The 16,088-nt window shown below is 39.6% G+C and overlaps 1 protein-coding gene across 1 annotated transcript in view; it reads right to left on the bottom strand.

Annotated features, from left to right (window-relative positions):
• The window catches only part of ABCA13 (ATP binding cassette subfamily A member 13), a 199,941-nt gene that overhangs the window by 175,151 nt on the left and 8,702 nt on the right, over nucleotides 1-16,088 (bottom strand). Inside the window, 4 exon segments of the mRNA XM_048076400.2 lie at nucleotides 1,594-1,709; nucleotides 3,967-4,130; nucleotides 6,927-6,955; nucleotides 7,846-7,997. Of these exon segments, the coding sequence (XP_047932357.2) occupies nucleotides 1,594-1,709; nucleotides 3,967-4,130; nucleotides 6,927-6,955; nucleotides 7,846-7,997 (461 nt within the window).

Raw genomic sequence — 16,088 nt, 5'->3', positions numbered from 1 at the left:
AAGTGTGCACCTGAACACCTATTTCACTAGGATAAAATCCCTGGTTGCATTAAAAATATGGCAAGGTCAGCTAATCTGTTGGTATGTCACCAGCTGTTGATAGGATTATTATGAGAGGCCCTACACAGTGATTGCAAGCAGACGCAGCAGTGTGCCATTCTGAACTGGTGTCCAGTTATGCATGCATTTGTGCAAATGTGCGTATATGGGCTGAAAATGACTTATTGCTGAGAAGAAGAGCACTAGGAGAATACTAGCTGCACTCTGTAAACAGGTTTGCATAAAGATACTACTTCTGTACCTGGTGATTCAAATCAGAAAGCTTTCTGAGGGACAGTATGTCATACCTCTAATGCAGTAAGATGCAGGAAAAGGAAGTCGATTTACATTGCTTTTGTTCTAGCTAGCTTTAAAGCAGTACCAGTGAAGACAGGGTTAATGATACAGTACATACCCAGCTCACACAAAGCCTTGTCTAGCTCTCAGAGAAACCCACGTCACTACAGAATACTACCATAAGAATTAGATAGCACACTATGGTCTGCCTACTTTGCTGTCACCGTACCTATTAATTGCACTAGAAATCAACTTACTGGCATTAAACTTTCTGTATTCTCTATTTTAAAGCTAAATACTAATTTGTCATAAATATCTGAATATTTGGTGACATGAATATATTGTACACAACACTTCTTTTGAGTTTATAAGCCTGTAACACTACATGAATGAAAATATATTTAAGAGGCCATAGCTTTTCCAGCTTCCTAACATTTGCCATAGCTGCGAGGCAACTAGCAAGTCAAAAATGCCAGCCAGACACACACAAACTATACTTTAAGGTCACCTGTCACTCATTTCTCTTTTGAATAGCTGTCTGTAAAGTACACGAAAGAACAAATAGCAGTGACCTGAGCTGAGGCCCAGGGAATTAAAGTCCACCCTCTGTATAGGGGCTCAAACATATTACCTTTCTATCACTTCAGTCTTGTTTTTGACAGTGGGAGGGGGATTTAGACCACGTACATTTCTTGGCCTGACTTTCCATGCAGAGCCAGCAGCTGCACATAGAATCTAATTGTACGTCTCCAGGAAATTTGCCAATGAAACCTATTCCTGACCTTAATCTTGAGGAGTTGTCCTGTGCCCAGCCTACCTTCTCCAGTTAAACACATCTCCCACAACCAAGCAGCAGAAAGTGAAAATGTAGCCCTCCAGCTAAGACTAGAATTTGTGATAACAGAAGAATAAAGCTTTAAAGTAAGACTGACATAACATGCATGTCCAAAAAAACAGTATATCCTTCTATCAAATGGAAGAGATTGTCCTTTGTAGTGATTTAGTCTCTCTAAAATTCACCACTGAAAGATCATTCTAAACATATGTTAGGCCTTGCAGTTGTGATAGGCTGATGAAATGTAGTTATTAGTGTTTAAAAAACAGGTCAATAAAGAAATGAGTGACATCATTCAATTCTTGGACCATTTACATTGGGAATTTAGCCGGAATTCAGAGTTACTGCTGTCACGTATTTGCAACATGCTTACAAGTTATGTCAAAAATAATAATAATAATAATCTGAAGCAAATTCCTTACCTTCCAAGCTCCTATCCTGTACCAATTCAGCAGTTAAATTCAGTGCGATTTTCACGACTTCATAGAAACTCTGGCCAAATGGCATCACATCTAAATCCTTCAATGATGCTAAGGTACTGAAAGTAAAACAAAAATCAAGCTCTGCATACACACAGAACTGAAAGGGCTTGGTGGAATAAAATGAAGCTCAAACAACTGAATACTAAAATACATAGCTATTGCTGAATAAACTGATCTTTTGTTATTCTTTTCATTAAAAAAAAAAGTGAGATTTTACAATTAGAGTTTTACTCAGTGTTCACTAAGGATATGAAATACTACACCAATGTTCTCAGGGAGAAGGGACAGTCAGGGTAGGAGACGAATTAAAAATGAGAGCAAAAAGAGAGAGCAAAAACAGCACTAGGATTCTCCTAGTCATCCCTACAGCAAGACGATGGGATGGACAATAAAATAAGCATTGGCTTATTCCACTCAACCTGCAGAAGCAAAACACATTTAAAGCAACAGAAGACTTACTCTCACAACAAATTAAACTAAGCACTTTACACAACACTGATAAAAATATATCTGTTGAATGTCTTACAACTCCCAGTTTTCCCTTTACTGGGAAACAATCTACATTAACACAGCTATAATTTACTACTTAAAGTTTAAGTCAAATTTATTAGTTATTTCCCATAGCGTATTCCTCTGTTAAGCAAATAAAAATCCAGCATCGTTAGACTGGATCAGCAGTTGCAGTAACACGTATTTCCAACAATATGAGAAAAAAATGCAACACCGTTTAAGTTGTCTGAATAGGTGTGAAAAGTGTTGAACTAGGACATGTTGTTCAACCAGATAGTCAATTAACCCTGTCAACTGTGGGACATAAAACACAAGGTAATGAAAAAAAAAAAAGTTTTTGTTGTTGTTTTTTGTAAACCCTTGGCTTGGCTTTGCTTTTTGTGTCTCTTTTTCTCATGGTGGGCTAGTCTCCACTAGATACCTCTGAGAGCACAGCAAAGATAGTACAGCTCAGGAAGTGAGAGAAGTTGTAAGTTTAGGATCCTTTCTGCTGGCTAAATACTGCCTGAACCTCTACCTAGAAATGTATGTCAGAAATCTGAGGACAGTCAAGAGGTAAGCATTGGTTTTCATGGTTTGCTTTACATATTGGAATATTTACAGAAAACTGAAGGGCTCTGAAGGACACCAGCCTTAAAAAAATAAATAAATAAATAAATAAACAGCCAAGTCTCGTCCCATCGTTAATTACCTGTGGGTTGACCCATCTGGCACTCAAGCACCCACACATTTGCTCACTCCCCTCTCCCATGGGACAGGGAAAATACAAAGAAGTCAAGAAGACTCAAGGACCAAAACAGAGACAGTTTAATAGTAAAGCTGTGCATGCAAACAAAGCCAAACAAGGAAATAATTCCCTACTTCCCATCAGCAGGCAGATGTCCAGCCACTTCCTGGAAAGCAGGGCCTCAGCATGTTATTTGGGAAGACAAATGCCATAATCATAAAAATCCCCTGCTTCCTCCTCCTTTCCCTCAGCCTTTACTGCTGAGCATAGCATTATATGGTATGGAATACATATCCCTTTGCTCTCTTCGCTCAGCTCTCCCAGCTGTGTGCCCTCTCAACTCGTTGCCTGCACCCAGCCTGTCTACTGGAAGGCAGAGAGGAAAATAAGGAAAAAGTCTTGAGACTGTGCCAGCATTGCTCAGCAACAGCCAAAACACTGGCGTGCTATCAGCGTTGTTCCAGTCATAAATGCAAAGTACAGCACCATATGGGCGACTACGAAGAAAACTAACTCCATCCCAGATGGATGTATTTGTATTCTGTGCTGTTGATACCATATATCTTCCTCTGAATCTAGCTGTCCTTCACCTGAGGCAGGAAACTTTCACATGCAGAATACAGTCCTCTGTTTTTTTTCTTAATGCTTCATCTCTTGCAAGAGAAGCAAGAGACTTGAGAAACCAAATGGAGTCATTTTCCTGATACAGGGTGCTACATAGATATTAAGCTGATTAGAATCCAAGCTGTGATTTTGTTATATTCACATGTAGACAATCTTTTGAACAATCCCAAAGCACATGACAAAGTTTAAGGCCATTGCTAACATGAATCTCCTTCCCTGAAACTCTTAGGGAATCACTGCTGAGCTGGACAGAGATGAAATACAGTTATGAAGGGCTCAGAATGGGTGAAAACTCCCACCACATCATTATAAAAGCAGTATCTGGTCAACAGAAAAAAAATGCCACCTTCCTTGTCCTGATAAGGATGCTGATACTAAATATCCTGTTAAAAGAATGAGAATTTCAGGTAAAATACTAAAGGAGAGCATTTTAAGCTTTTAAGAGTACTTACTTTTTAATAACTTCCAGAAACTGTCCGACAGCAGCTAACCCATCCTCCGTATAAAAGTTGTTCGATTCAAGGTGAGGGAGTGAACGCAGAAGGTTCCAGAAGGAAGGTTGCTTGTACAGGTTTTCTACTCTAGAAATCATTTCCTCAGCTTCATTCAAATCCATCTGTATGTGAGGAAAACACATTTACACATGACATTCCCATTAGCAGAAAAAACTAGCAGGTGCCTGCTACTTCCCCAGCACTCTTTAATTTTAAACTATTTCAAACAATTTTTCAGGTTGGAAATGTACCCTCTAGCTCCAGTAATTCATCACACCATTTTGGTCGTACTTTGAACTTACAGCAGTTTTGTTTCACAGACTTTCTCTGCTCAGATGGAAAATGGAGCTAGCAGAAGAGTTAAACAATCTTTCTGCTCAGAATTGTAAGGAGATGCATTACACAATCCCAAAAAGCGTGGTCACCTTTAAGACATCTAACACAAAGAGGTCTTTAGCCTGACAATGAATTTCGTAAGTCTAGGGAGTAAAGACCAGCATCCTGCCAGGGACACGCCATCCTCGTCTCACAGTTCCTCCAGGGAGAGCTGGGGGATAGATGTCAAATACTGTTTGATGGAAATGGCTTTTGAAAGATGAACTGTTGGATAAAAACACATCTTTTACAGGACTAAGCTATCAGGTGCCTATGCAAAACACAGGGTATTTCATAGTTGCTCATTATGCAGCCCTTATTTATCTAGGTTAATGTTTCAGCAGGGCTCTTTTGGATAATACTAACATGAGCATGCCTTCTACAAAAAACTTGCATATACAAGCTGTTAATAATGATAGGCTACTTTCAATTAAATACATTCTTAATACTGAAAAAACTTTTTTCTCTTTTATATTGCAGTCTAGTAATTAAATTTCATATTGATAAAGCTCAGAATCACAGAATCACAGAATCATCTAGGTTGGAAGAGACCTCCAAGATCATCTAGTCCAACCTCTGACCTAACACTAACAAGTCCTACACTAAACCATATCACTAAGGGCTACATCTAAACGTCTTTTAAAGACCTCCAGGGATGGTGACTCAACCACCTCCCTGGGCAGTCCATTCTAATGCCTAACAACCCTTTCAGTAAAGAAGTTCTTCCTAACATCCAACCTAAACCTCCCCTGACGCAACTTTAGCCCATTCCCCCTCGTCCTGTCACCAGGCACGTGGGAGAATAGACCAACCCTCACCTCGCTACAGCCTCCTTTAAGGTACCTGTAGAGAGCGATGAGGTCTCCCCTGAGCCTCCTCTTCTCCAGGCTAAACAACCCCAGCTCCCTCAGCCGCTCCTCATAAGACTTGTTCTCCAGACCCCTCACCAGCTTCGTTGCCCTTCTCTGGACTCTCTCGAGCACCTCCATGTCCTTCTTGTAGCGAGGGGCCCAAAACTGAACACAGTACTCGAGGTGCAGCCTCACCAGAGCCGAGTACAAGGGGACAATCACTTCCCTAGACCTGCTGGCCACACTGCTTCTTATGCAAGCCAGGACGCTGTTGGCCTTCTCGGCCACCTGAGCACACTGCTGGCTCATATTCAGCTGCCTATCAACCAGTACTCCCAGGTCCTTCTCTGCCAGGCAGCTTTCCAACCACTCATCTCCCAGCCTGTAGCTCTGCTTGGGGTTGTTACGTCCCAGATGTAGGACCCGACACTTGGCCTTGTTGAACTTCATGCAGTTGACCTCAGCCCATCGGTCCAGCCTACCCAAATCCTCCTGCAGAACCTTCCTTCCCTCGAGCGGATCAACACACGCACCTAACTTGGTGTCATCTGCAAACTTACTGAGGGTGCACTCGATCCCCTCATCCAGGTCATCAATAAAGATATTAAAGAGGACCGGCCCCAGCACTGAGCCCTGGGGGACTCCACTAGTAACCAGCCTCCAACTGGATTTGGCTCCATTCACCACAACTCTTTGGGCCCGGCCATCCAGCCAGTTTTTAACCCAACAAAGCGTACGCCAGTCCAAGCCACGAGCAGCCAGTTTCTTGAGGAGAATGTTGTGGGAAATGGTGTCAAAAGCCTTACTGAAGTCAAGGTAGATCACATCCACAGCCTTCCCCTCATCCACCAAGCGCGTCACTTGGTCATAGCTCCTTCCAATCAAGCAGTTCAAGAGCAATTGACAAATGTTACTATGAAAATGCCATCTCATTTCAAGTTATATAAACTGGAAATCTAGGTTTCATGAAGTTGCAAGTTGTAATCAATGAAGTATAGAGAAATTTTTTTTTCAATATTTTTAAAGCAAAACTATTGTTCTGTGAAAGGTACAAAACTGACAGCAATGAAAATCCACTACCATGCCCATCCAGCCTCTCTCTTTCTGTTGAGACTGCAAGAGTGGAAGACTACAAAGAGCCCAAGCTCGTGTCACACACAATGCTGAGTAAGTTCTGGAAGGAATTATGCAGCATCTTACAAATCTGTCTTCCTTCACTCCCAATTGAGTCTGCTTGCCATATTGACTGGATCATAAATCTGAATTCAAAGTAATGTCCAAGCAAGAGCCTCATCTTTCCAATCTCACTGTATTCCTTTTCTAAGGTGTTTCTTTGTTTTCAATAATAAGCGAACATTAAGATAAAAACTCCTTCTAAAATGTTTTGTAATATGATTTTATAGAAATACTCAAGGTCTGACAGATAGTGTTTTAAATTGGTCCTAATAAATAACTAGCCTTCAAGTAGCTGTGGATTTTTTCTACAAACAACCTAGACTTGCTTAAATTGGTAATCAAGAAACCACTGAACATTTGTCAAGTATTCAAGACATTTTTTTTTTGTTCAAAAGCATACCATTTTTTAAAAGGTAGTTTACTAAAACTTGACAGGATACAAAATTCTAACCATTACAATAAAGATGCTTCAAAATCCAGAACTGTAATTTAGAAATAAAATGTAAAAATACTTACAGTAAGAAAAGTGGTGCTGTTATGGAGTCCTGTAAAAATCAGATATTTTTCCTTTACACAGAGGCATTATTAACTTCAAAAAAAATCCATATTATAAGAAATAGCAAGTAGTAAAAAAAGTGCATTTCTACAGGACAAAACAGGTGTGGAACAAGTAATACACTAGAAAGACAGTGATCCACTGCATTTCTCTGCTTTCTGGTATTTTTACAATTATCACAGAAACAAAAGAAATTGCTTACCATTCAATTATCAGTAAGGCAAAATCATCACAATACCTTCCAGAAGAACGTATTAGCCCCCAGATCACCAGGCATGAAAACAACTGCTTTACCTCAATCTTTCTGCTCAAAAACTGAGCCAGAAAGGCAGGGTAGGCATAGGTCTTCTACAGCAAGAATGTGCAGGATGGATGGGAACAGAAAAAGGAAATCAGAACATGGTGTTTCCTGTCTCACTCTTTTAGTACAAGACTGATTTGTTCACCTGAAGGTCACTATGTATGAGCTGGTGATATTTTCTATCCCTGTACTCTGTAGTACAACAGAAATACCAGGGGAGAAAGACTAGGTTATTTCCCAGACCAACAGATCCCTCTCGGTAAAGTCTAGCATATATTCAAAAGTAACTATCAGTATAAGCAACCATATATTCAGATTATTAATCCTTATCTTTAAAACCTTTCCCCATGCAGTACTTTGTTAACTATCAAGCTGTAAAACAAGAGCACAATTTTAGAAAACTGAGAATTATGACAGCCATGATAATAGCAATCATAAAAGTGGTATTTTATTTTTTTCAGATCACCTAAAATTTGAGATTGCTCATTTTATTTTTTAAGATAGAAGTGTTTCTTTGTTGGATGGCTATCATTACCTGATAGATAAAGCAATTCATTATTATAAAGATAACTACTTACCTGAGAACTTTGAGTTTTCTTCCCATAGCTTTTCTAAAGCCACAGCTTTCTCTGTGGTCTCAGCAAATCCCTTTGCAAGTTCCTGTATCTCTTTTAAGAAGGCTAGATCAGGTCCTGCAAAGCTCTCTGGACCACCTTGGACACCTGAAGTGCTTTTCCATGGAAAAAGAAAGGGACAGATGACGTCATTACAATCTGGAAGCAAGTAGCTGACAAATGTGTATTTGTTGTTGTTTTTAAAACTATTATACATTTAACCACTTTTATTTTGATTAGTTCATTAGCATGCAAGTTGCACTTCTGAGCCAAAAACACAGGAAAGGAGGCACTGAAAAATCCCTGAGCTGGAGCAGCTCACCTACAGTAGGAACCCAATTCTGGCAGCAAACAGAAACATCAAAAGAAGTCTTTAACATTTCTGAATGCACTCAAGTTTTCTCCCCTGGTGTATCATGAGTCCAAGTCATGCTCCTTTTATACTGTATGCTGAAGTTTGAGTTTTCATAACGCATCTAAGGCAATACATTGCAATTGTTATCCAGAAACACGGAAGTCAGCGTTACCAGATGGAATGTGGATAAGCCCTCTCTCTGGGCCCTGACCAAGGCTGGCACCTCACCCTTTTAGTTAGTTTATTGTAATAACAGTTCTACCACCTGAACTACTACAACAACAAAAAAGCAGCAATACGAACAGCTGTACGTCAATTCCATGCGATGTGCTCCTCAAGGTACCATTCTACTCGAAAACCTATACAGTTTGTACTTGGAATATTATGATTTGTTCCTTTTGTTTGTTTGTTTTGTTTTCAAATGCATGCAGCAACTTATAAAAATGCTGTTGTGTTATCAGTACTGGCTTTCCACTGATTTTAGCTCAGAGCTAAACCCATTGTACATATTGTTTCTCTCTCCAATACTACCATCTGGCGGCTATTCAGTAACACAACAGTTTTCTGATACTAATTTTAAGGTGAAATGAGAAGTCAAGGAATATTTTCTCTGTCTCCTTACAAGACAAAATTACTTAGAGTATCCCAAGGCACCATAAACAATGGAGCAATCATCTTTAACATGTTACCAGGCAGTTGAATTCCGTTTTATCTCATACAAATTATATTTTAATATAATTCAAATATATCATATAGTTCAAATTATATTAGGTTGAAGTCGTGTATCAAAAATATCACCGTTTTTCATTAGAAGCACAATTAACTGTTGCATAAGCACCACTTAAAAAGTATAGTAAAGAGTTATCTTCCTTTCTTGTCAGACTTGTATGTGAATGTTAGTTTTCATCGCAATTCTTACCTATTGGTAAAGAAATATCTAATGAGATAGAAATTCACAAAGCACAAACTGGCACTGCTCTCCCATTCTACTCCCTAATTATGCTGAGTTATTTTATCCCGTCTTACTGCTTCCATCTGATTCCTACAAACAGTACCGTGATCTTCACTGAGCAGGACTTCAACATAGAAAGTCCCGTGAACAAGCACCTCAAAAGGAAAATATTTTGGTTAGAAAAAAAAAAAAACTTTCTTCCAATTATTATCAATTTTCTAGATGCATTTTTTTCCAGTGACAAGTTATATGACACATTATACAAACTTTCAGTAGCAGTGGTATCTCAGCTGATATAAGATCACACAAACCCTAAGGACACTTTAGTTAACAGTAAAAGGAAAACACATGCAGAAAGAGGTCATGTCAGAGTCCTAAGCTTGACTTAGGTTGCATACAAGACCATGGAAACTGAAAGAATTCAGCATTGTGACTCAAGAGACAGCAGATGGACCCAAATACAAAAAGCTTTTTAAAACTCCGAATTACTTTGAAAAGATTGTACATAACCTACCGCCAGAGCATTAGGCTCTTGATTTTCCTAGAAGCAGGGAATTATTAAAGCATTATTGGACTAAAGTATTATTGGAATGAGACAGATGATTTGAGACCATCCACCAACACATGACCTTCGTGCCCTTTAAGCTGAAAATAATTTGATTCTCTAACTGGTTATGGTTAAGAATTAATATTAAACACTGTAAGAACCATTTAACATTAGTAATTGTTATCTGCTATCTTTGTTGAGTCTATATTACCAAAATGTTTTCATCCTAATTAGTTAAGTTAGATATTAAGTCACAAAAACAAAACCATACATAATTGCATCAGATAGGTCTAAAAGTTCTGTTAAAACAGACACAAGATTATGGGCAGATGAAGCAGCACATTTCTCTTATACTCCCTCCCTGATCCTTATTTTTTTCTGACATCTACAGAGTTGTCTGCAATTTTAGGCTAACGGACGAGGAGAAAAAAATAATCTTAGAACTTCCAATAAGTTCTTTATTGTTTCAGAGAAGCTTATTTTGATCCCAGCTTGGCTGACTGCCAGATAGATTTTAGAGAAGTCTTTCACCAACTTCAAACTTCCATGGATTAAAGACAGAACAATTTCTCGCCACATTTTTTTCCGTCTTTCCAGAAGAGATTTAAACATCAGGTTTCTGTTGTTCACAGGGTAGCTTTCAGAGTGATTAATAGCTGCACTTTAGCTATTGCTTTTGAAAACTACCACATATTCCAGCATTACTAATACACCTACAGCCTGAAATTTCTGAGAGCTAGAAACATCGATGTTTGGAAAAGAAAAAGAACAGCAACAGCAGATACACTGAAAATGCGTGCCTTTTGAGCGTGAACAAGGGTCTGATGCTTGACCAGAGTAACAACATCAGTTAAAACAAATCCAGTCAGAACTTTAAAAAAAAAATCAACATAATACCCTAGATTAGTTTCCACGATTTTCTACATACATTTTATTTCCCAAATACTCACTGAACTTTAAATTGGCACCTAAATTCATGAAACAAGACAAATTAAAATAATCATGAGTGATCAGAGAAGCAGAACATAAAGACAGTATCACAAATAACCTGTGGTGCTTGATGCAGCCTTGCTACCTATGTACAAACCTTCCTATTTCAGAGGCACCTCATATAACAACATTCCTGGGGAAAAGGTCACCTTTACTCACACAGGAGCACACAGCTAGGCTTACGGTGCTGATGACCTCTTGCCAACACCTGGTTGGACCGATGATGGTGATGAGGGAATAAATAGTACCCTCTCCTCCAACCCCATTGCTATGTTGCACCTTAGATCCGCAAAGCTTGGGTTGATAAAGAGCAGGGGAACAACCAAAAAGCAACCTTGGCTTCTTATTTTATATGCTACAGATACCTTTTTAATACATAGCAGAAGCACACCTGATAGAACAGGCTGACCTGTGTGAACATTAATCAATTCTGTTATCAAAATCTCTCACAAGTAATCCCAGCCCAGAAACCATTTGGCCTCACGTCGCATGAGCAGAGCAGCAAGCAGTTCTCAGAGCAGGTAGGTAGCAAATATAGTAGATAAGCAGAGTCTGTTTAGCAACCACTTTTCAATTAGAGCAAGGAAAAATGTTGTCTGGTCTTCATCTCAGAGCTTCAAAACTTGTTTGCTTGGTAGGGCAGCAAGTTCAGTGGGGCTGGCCCCTGAATGCACAATAAGGCCCAGCTATGACAGAAGATAAGGCAGCAAATGCAACCAGAAATACTCACAAACACCCCTCTCCCAAACACAAGCCTCTCAGCAGCACAAGAGCAGCAGTTCAGGCAAACTGTTTCTGAGCTATTAGCTTTACAGGCATTCCCAGAGGGATTATGTCAGTCAGCTACCACTTGTGCCCCTCTTGTCCTCATTGCCACAGCCATTTCTCTGGCTGCTCTTGGAGTTGAGCTCAGCCTCCTTGGGAAGGGGAAATGGCAACAGGAATGATCTTAGTTTTCAGGTTCAATTTTATGAAACATGTCACAGAGGTTCTATATATTAAATATCTGTGCTAAGTTTTAAATTTTCTTTTTAATATGGTATTAGGGGGATCATATTTATTTCCTAATAGCAATGCTATGAGACACTCCTAGTTTCTTCATTCAGCACAAGTTAGACAAAGTTGCAGAAAAATGTCACTGTCCTGCCAAAAAAAAATATGAAACTAGAGTCCTCAATCAGCCGCAGGAACAGTCAAGACAAGCAATTTTCAGTTTGCCAATCAGAATACTTGGCTGTTGTACTGCTACTTTCCCAAAGAAACCTGTGCTTTCTGGGGCAGAAGATGGATATTGACTACCTTTACACACACAGGAGTAAGCTAACAGCAGCAGCTGCTAGGAACAATGAAGAGAAAAACCAAGGGACAGCAAAAAGGAGGAAACCAGCAATTTGTAGGAGAAGACATGAATAATTAGAACCAGGGTGTTAGGAGAAGGTACCTATATCATTTCATCATCATCCATAGTAACTCTTTCCCTTGTGACTTTCCAGAAATGTTTGTACGAGGACAAAAATCAAATTAAAGACTTACATTTATATTAGTTCGGCCCATGACAAAACATTGCAAAAGAGTCAAAAGCCTCTGCATCTCTTTGACCATGTAAAAGCACCTGGCATTCCCTAAAGCCATGAAAAAGAAACACTACTTCAGTCCAAATTACCCAGTTACTTAGAATGACAATAAGAATGCTCATAAGAGCAATTCTTCATTCATCTGGGATCTGAGCTGTAACGTGCAATACCATTTAGACCTGTGATTTTCAGAAGCCTCCTCAGCAAACTCATCTCAAACTGGCCGCTGCCACCACATTAAAAATCTCCCTAAAACAGCAAAGCCCGAGCTGTGTTGGTTCTGCACGATCTCAGGATGGCCTGGAGGCAAGACATGATCATCAACATCAGTACACGTGCTGGACAACAGCTTACTGCATATGCCATGGAAAGGTAGGATCTTTACCCTCCATGTTGCACCTTCCAAAATGCAATACACTTTTACATATATATACATATATATATATGTAAAGAAACAAAAAAAGTGTTGTTCTTAATTGGTTATGGAATGGATAGAAACTCCAGGCATGGAGTCCTTTGTGTCGTATTTTTTCCCCCTTTCCCTTTGAGGAGGGGGAGTGAGAGAGCGGCCGTGGTGGAACTTGGCTGCCCACCTGAGTAAAACCCATGCAATCTTCCTGGTTTTCTCTTGTGTGTTGTCCAGAGAAAATCTGTAAAGCAGCACAAGCAAAATGTGGTCTCATCACATGATGCTGCATGGTGATGGATCATTTTCCATAGCGATATCAAGACTAAGGCTACTTCTGGGCCTTAGTAGATTTAGTTTCAAATTTGTGAAAGTTTAGCAAACACCTGTTTTGGAGGCAAACAGGTCTTAATATCGATACTCTTAACTACAGCTGTTTAAACACCACATGAAGTTAAGTAAAGAAAAATAAAACAATGTGCTTAGAAATAAGATTTTTGCATCTTTTGGAACATTCTGGAAAGAGCAGAGACAGATGCTATCAGAGCTCCTACACATACTCAGCAAAGAAGAGGTCTGAGATACTGCTACATTTAACAGGCTGGAGAATTGCATCAAATTGCTGCAAGCCAGCAGCTTTTGCAGTGGCTGAAGACAGCAAAACCTTGGAGCTGCTGAAAAATGGATGCTTTCTCAGGCATCAGAGGAGGGGTCTTGTGGATTAACCTGTCAGGCAGCTCAGCACCACCCAGCCACTCACTTCCCCTCCCCAGGTGGGGTGGGGGAGAGAACTGGAAAGGTAAAATTGTGTGAGCTCCTGGGTTGAGATAAGGACAGTTCACTGAGTAAAGCAAAAACTGCATGCACAGGCAAAGCAAACCAAGGAATCTGGTCACTGCTTCCCATCCGCAGGCAGGTGTTCAGCCATGTCCAGGACAGCAGGGCTCATCGCATGTAATGGTTCCTTGGGAAGACAAATGCCATCACTCTGAATGCCCACCCTTCCTCCTCCTTTCCCCCAGCTGTTATTGCTGAGCATGACAGCACATGGTTTGGGCCAGCTGTCCTGGCTGTGTCCCCTCCCAGCTCCTGGGGCACCCCCAGCCTCCTCGCTGGCAGGGCAGCACCAGGAGCTAGAAAGGCCTTGGCTCTGTGTGAGCTCTGCTCTGTGACAACTAAACCATCAGCGTGTTACCACCCCTATTTTCATCAAGAATCCAAAACACAGCATCATATGAGCTTCTTTACAAAGTTAGCTCAGTCCCAGTCAAAACCGTGACAAGGGGGTAGATTTTGCAGCAAATCAAAGTTACAGAGTTGATCATAGCCTTCACCTGGCTCATCTCACCAACAGTCTGTTGATGGAGCCTATTGGCCTGGACAGCTATTTGGGTGGTTTATGATTTTCATAGTGGAGGTTCCAGCAGAAGTCAGAGGATTACTTTTTTTTTTTTTAATTAAAAAAAAAAAATTAAAAAAAAAAAAAGTAACTATATTTCAATGTGGTATGCACTGTGAAAATAAATGGGTCAAGTGTCCATGCAGGCTATACACAGTCTTTGATTTACCCTTGATAAGCACAACATTTTTGATGCAAAGTGTCCCTGAAAATGTCTGTAAAGAATCTTCTATGGTTTGACATAAATCCTCGAAGGGAAGATATTTGATACTGCTGTTCCTACACCACCCTTCTGTCCATTCAACACAGGGACAGCATAGGATTCAGTTATGTTTGGCTGATCAAGTTGACAATCTGCATTCCTAAGGCTGTTGGCAGCCAGCATAAGCCAGAGCAGCCCTTCAGTTGATTTAATTTATGCTGATGGACCTGCCGGAATAGACTGACCTTGGGATGAACTTCATGTTACCTTTTTACCCTTTTCCTGACCTAGGCTACATGCTACTTCACGTAGCCTACTGAGTGTATAAATATACATACATGGTTGCATTTTATTTTTCAATTGAAAAAAATGAAAGCAGATAATTTTCCTCATCCCTAAGTAGGTCTAAGACTGCCTCAAGGAAATTTCTATCTGCTTTTCTTTTGAGATGAAATATAATTTGGGCAGTTCAGTAAAAGCAGCATAAGTGATCATGCACAGCAGTAAATAAAATTCATAGCTTTTAGAGGTTTAACACACTTAAACAGCAACTGGGGTGATGATGTAAATAAAAAGTATACTTTTAGGAAATATTTTTTTAAAAGGCCAAGAGCTATTTGTAACCCTATAACCCAGTAAGATGATATTGCCTCTGCAGGTAACAGGCAACACACTTTGTACTGAGTTTGCAAGGCCACAGCACAGAGGCTTGTCACTTTTATTTTGTCTGAATCTGAAGTGTGCCTGTGGTTTTGTTTTTTCTGGCCATGTGGCTACAGCTATTTATTTTACTTTCACTTGTCAATGTATAATGCCACCATAGTTTTAAACACAAAGGAGTAACATGTGACTATTTAATACATAAGATAATTATGACAAATACAGGAAAGCAACATAGAAGAACACAGACCCTCTATGACAGTAGAGGCCTTGAGAAGTGTGGATTCAGGATGCACTATACTGGAGTAAGGTATGGGATGATAAGAGATTGGGCACAAGCTAGCCTTGGGGAGCCCACGGCTATACACAACTTACTAGTGCTCAGTTAAAAATGTAGAACCATAGCTGTACAAAGCCAATTTCATGACTAACAAGAAAAAAGAATGAGTATCTAACATGTAAGAGGTAACATATACATTTGGATGTACCATATAAATTCAGAAGTAACATGGATCTGCAAAACAGTGATGAATGAGCAAGGTACAAAAGCATGTTAGTAAACATAAAAGTGACTTCAATTGCACTTTCAATTGCATGGAAAGAAGCCATCAACAACACATTTCTCCAGATAAAATGCTCCAAACCATGACCTGCAATAACAATCCCACTGCCACCAGATTGAAGCCATTGACTTTATGAGCCAGAGCAGCAGTGGAAAGGCAAGCACAACCCCCGAGGAAGGGGGTAGAAACTAAGTGGTTGTGTAACAATCTTAACTACACAGTTATCATTAGAATTTTTTTTTTTTAAAGAGATACTGTTACAATAACAGATATTACCGCATAGAAATATTTTGTGCAATAATAGATCTGTTCTAATAATGATTCCAGCTTAAATTGTTATGACTTCAATTCTACTAATAAATTACTGCTTTACAAAGACAGTGTTTGTGCATAAACAAGATTTATTTTGCATGGTCTTATGCTCAATCAATACCTCTCTACATATAAAAATAACTAGACCAGGCTAATCAAAACAAGTATTATGGCCAATTATTGTGATACTGAAGCTTTCCAACTTGCTGCAAGCTGAATTTATTGCTGTCCATAAAACTAATGTTAT

This window comes from Anser cygnoides, chromosome 2, assembly GCF_040182565.1.
Source record: "Anser cygnoides isolate HZ-2024a breed goose chromosome 2, Taihu_goose_T2T_genome, whole genome shotgun sequence".
Classification (NCBI taxonomy): domain Eukaryota; kingdom Metazoa; phylum Chordata; class Aves; order Anseriformes; family Anatidae; genus Anser; species Anser cygnoides.
The sequence above is the reverse complement of the archived record's forward strand: the minus strand, read 5'-3'. Positions and strand labels throughout refer to the sequence as shown.